The following is a 4,189-nucleotide window of genomic DNA, read 5'->3' as shown; positions in this document are numbered from 1 at the left end:
GAAGTTGGAACACAAATCATCTGATTTTAGTTTTGTCTTTTGACCTGAACTTGTCGAAATTGGAACAGAAATCATTTGATATTGATTTGACAATTCAAATTATGTGTCTGCGTCAAATCGGTGAACCAGAAACACTAAAAGAAATCATTTCATAAAATTTGGCCACCTAAAATACGAAATTGAGCAAAGAATAGAAAGAGAGGATCTAAATTCGAAAATATTTTACATAACATCAAAACAACAAGAAATGAAGACACCAAAAATTGAAATAAAATTATCAAATAATTAACCAAGCCTAACAAAGTGAAATAAAAAATTAAATTAAAAAAAAAAAAAAAACACCCCTCTCTCTATCTTGTCCCGACTCAATAACAAAAAAAAAAAAAAAAAAAAAAAAACTCATCTTATACACAGAAGATGCAAATTGAATGAATTGAATAACCAAAATGTTGGTGATGAAATGCATGCATGCATGCATGCATTGCTTACAATACATTACATTTATATAAATACATAAATATATAGATATAGCTAGGCTAGGCTAAACAGGTAATAAATTTTAGAATTATCCAAGAGCACTGAATCCTCCTCCTTTCATCATTTGCTTAAACTCTCTGTAATTAACCATACCATCACCATCAACATCCACCTTCATAATCATCTTCTTACATTCCTCAACGGTTCTTCCTTGTTTAAGACCAAGAGATGACAAAACCACTCTTAGCTCCTCAACCGTTATAAAACCGTCGCCGTTTTGATCAAATACATTGAAAGCCTCCCTCATATCTTCCTCTTCGTCGCGTTCGTCCATGATGGATTGATACAATTCTCCGAACTCGTCTAAATCTACACAACCGTCTCCGTTGACGTCGATCTTCTCGATCATCTGTGTTAACTCTTTGTCCGGGATGAAGATTCCTAAATTCTCCAACGAATCTGTTAGTTCTTTTTTTGTTATTCTACCGTCCCCGTTCTTGTCGAACATTTGGAATACGCGTTTTAGCTCGGTCGGATCCATGTTTTATTTATTTATTGTGGTTGATTGTTTTATGTGTTGAATTGAAGAACAAGGTGGAGGAAGAGTTTTTATGATTTGATTAGAGGAGGAGGGGTTTCAGCTTGATGTTTGGGACAAGACAATACAAGAGAAAACAAATTAGAAATGAAAAGTACTAGGTTGTAATGTAAAGAAAGGAAGGTATAATAATGATGATCCTTAGGAAAATAGGTGGCATTTGTGGTGTTTGTTTCTTGTTTTCATTTTTCTTGCTATGCCTTAGACTTTGGGAGAGAATTTTGGGATGAGATCTCTAAATAAAGGAGTACACAAGATAAAGGTGAGATAAATATACAAGGGAGTTAATTCAAAAGAAGTGGATAATTTGTAAAAACGGGTAAGGGTTTACTTAAACTATAAATAATTATTTATAGGCAAAACTTAGTTATGTCTTTTAAAACTAAATTAAACTTAAAGTTTTAAAGATTGCTTCATTTACCATTTGATTAATTAATTTATATATATATATATATATATATATATATATATATATATATATATATATATATATATATATATATATATATATATATATATATATATATATATATATATATATATATATAAAGAACCAACATTTAATCTTAGAACATCTACATCCAAAGAATCCATAATAATACAAATTTACATCAAAATATGTATAAAAAATTTAAATTAAACATCTATAATAAATAAAACTAGTAAGATACTCGTGCATCTGCACGGGTAAATGTTATTGTTATAATAGGATACTTTCACTATTAATCATTTATATGAATGTAATATATTGTAGTAAATCTCAATGTAAAGTTTTTTTTTTTAAAATAGATAAAATTGTATTAACTAGTATGTAATAGAAAACTTGTATGAAGATTGTACATATTTGAAAAGTTTAGGCTGGTCAGGTAAGCCGTCACCAGAGATGAAAGGTAGACACAAGATAAGATGGATAAGAGATATGACTAATCTTAAGAAACTATTAGCTCATAGCTCAACCCGGTATGGACCTTCAACTCGGCATGGACCTTCTACCCGGTTAAGGCCCACAGCCCGGATGAGACAGATCCTCTAAGTCGGTGGACGTTACCATAAGTGGGGTCGGAACCGTCCACTCTAGTCCATCATAAGCGTCGTCCACGCACGAAAGGACGCCGCCGTTACAAAAGTTACAATCCTTTAATGGCCAGACGGCGGAGGTTATTGTAGTTGTTCATTATGGAGAGAATCCAAGGTTCCTCCATTTATGACGGTGATTACTACTCCAGCAACTATAAATAGGGCTCCCGACTGAGGGATAAGCAAGACGCATTCTATCTTGAGCTTGCATCACTTGCACTGCTCAAATCCCTAAAGCTATCATTTACAAACGCCTGTGTGACTTCGCTGGAATCTTATTCCGGGAAGTAATCAAAAGTGTTCTGCAGGAACATTTGGCGCCCACTGTGGAGTCTAGGAAAAACTTTCTCAGTCTGCATATTTTTCACACATACACCGGAAGGGAAACCAGATATCCGCCATGGATGAAAGTTCTCTATCTAGCATCGTCCATTTAATAACCATGGCAGAAGCTTTAAAACAGCAAAATGAGTCACTGCAAGGCTTTGTACAATTCCTGCAGTCTCAAATGCCCAAGGAGGATGGGTTCACGCACTACTTCCGACCTCTACTGGACGTTGTATGGGCGGAGGGGGTCCCGAAAACTTTCAAACTCCCTCCCTTACCCGTTTTCGACCACATGTCGGATCCAGGACAACACATCAGGGCCATAGATGGTCAAGCCACCACACTCATGGCTACTAATACCCTCAAATGCGTGTTGATGTTAGGAACTTTCAAAGGCAAAGCGTTAGACTGATGCATGGGCCTCCCCAAGGCTTCCATCTCAAGATACCCTGACCTGGTGTGGAAAATGATTCAATTCTTTCTAGTGGACAAGCATAAGGAAGCACCTATCAACCATCCTCCCAGTAACCGCTCAGGGATGATCGGACATGCTCGGGAATACCGAACTTGTTTCAAGGAAAGAGCTGCTCATAACATCGATGTTGTAACACCCATCTAATCCCCCGCAGAATATAAAATAAATTCAGAGTAAAACATATAAAAAGGATGCTACAACTCCTTAATAAAAATTTAAAAACCATTTGCCATGCTTTTCCCGAGGAACATAAATCAATATTATTCAACAAAACATGTTTAACACAGCGGAATAGAATTTCATAATTGGATAATGTAAAACATCAATGAATCAGCACCAAAACCACCATCTCAATCCAACTAAAATTATCCAAATAGATAAACAAGATTTTATTTCAAATAACTCTAAAACAAAACGTTCCCCAGTGTTACAAGACCAGAGCATGACACCGACACAAGTGCAAACTAAACAGATTAGCTTTACGAGCTATCCTCACCAAGCACAAACGCTGCTACTCCTTAATTTGAAAATGGTCAACAGTAAGGGTGAGACATATTCACAATTAACATATATTATGAGTTCATAAATAACAAAACATCATAAACAATTGTTCACCCTATTGCAACATATTCTAGATTTTAGAAAATTTAACCAACAACTTACCAATTACAAATATCACATTCACATCACCGCATTATAACACCAGAATTCATCCACTCATGTTATAATAATCATACACAATAATGCAACGAGACACTATGCATGTGGTACCAAAATTATGGGATTAACCCATCTCACCGGTCCAAACACCACCGGGATAAGACCACCGCCAAATCACTAATTCCACACAATGGGAATTAGCTTCCACTGATCCAAACACCACCGGGATACAGCCACAATTATGATTATGAATGCATGCACACATCTAGCATACTAATCATCAACGCCAATGGCGATGAACAATATCATCCCAACATAACTCACCGATAACAATACCGAATTTAATATATTCAAGCTTCAGCACAATCAAATAATCACCATACATAATTTACACCGAACATAACATCAACATCACCGTTATGTTACTACAACATCACCACATTGTCACATTTATCAAAATATGCACACAATGTACAAACACACCATAACGAATTAAATCGAGATTTTAAAAATAAAATTGGGCTACTGCCTGTTAAACTAATTTATTATATAAAATACTCAATTTTCTTTAGAAC

General features: G+C 35.1%; 1 protein-coding gene across 1 annotated transcript; it reads right to left on the bottom strand.

Moving 5' to 3' along the window:
- Positions 1 to 404: 404 nt before the first annotated feature.
- On the bottom strand, positions 405 to 1,184 carry LOC131607077 (calmodulin-like protein 7). Its single transcript, XM_058879119.1, has one exon. It carries the CDS (start codon positions 1,016 to 1,018, stop codon positions 566 to 568), a length of 453 nt encoding a protein of 150 aa, XP_058735102.1. The 5' UTR covers positions 1,019 to 1,184; the 3' UTR covers positions 405 to 565.
- Between the last annotated feature and the right edge of the window lie 3,005 nt (positions 1,185 to 4,189).

This window comes from Vicia villosa, linkage group LG5 (genome assembly GCF_029867415.1).
Source record: "Vicia villosa cultivar HV-30 ecotype Madison, WI linkage group LG5, Vvil1.0, whole genome shotgun sequence".
NCBI classification, from domain to species: Eukaryota; Viridiplantae; Streptophyta; class Magnoliopsida; order Fabales; family Fabaceae; genus Vicia; species Vicia villosa.
This window is presented reverse-complemented; position numbering and strand designations above follow the sequence as displayed.

Excerpts from the sequence above, each read along its gene's own strand:
- LOC131607077 (XM_058879119.1), bottom strand. The coding sequence starts at position 1,018 with ATGGATCCGACCGAGCTAAAACGCGTATTCCAAATGTTCGACAAGAAC.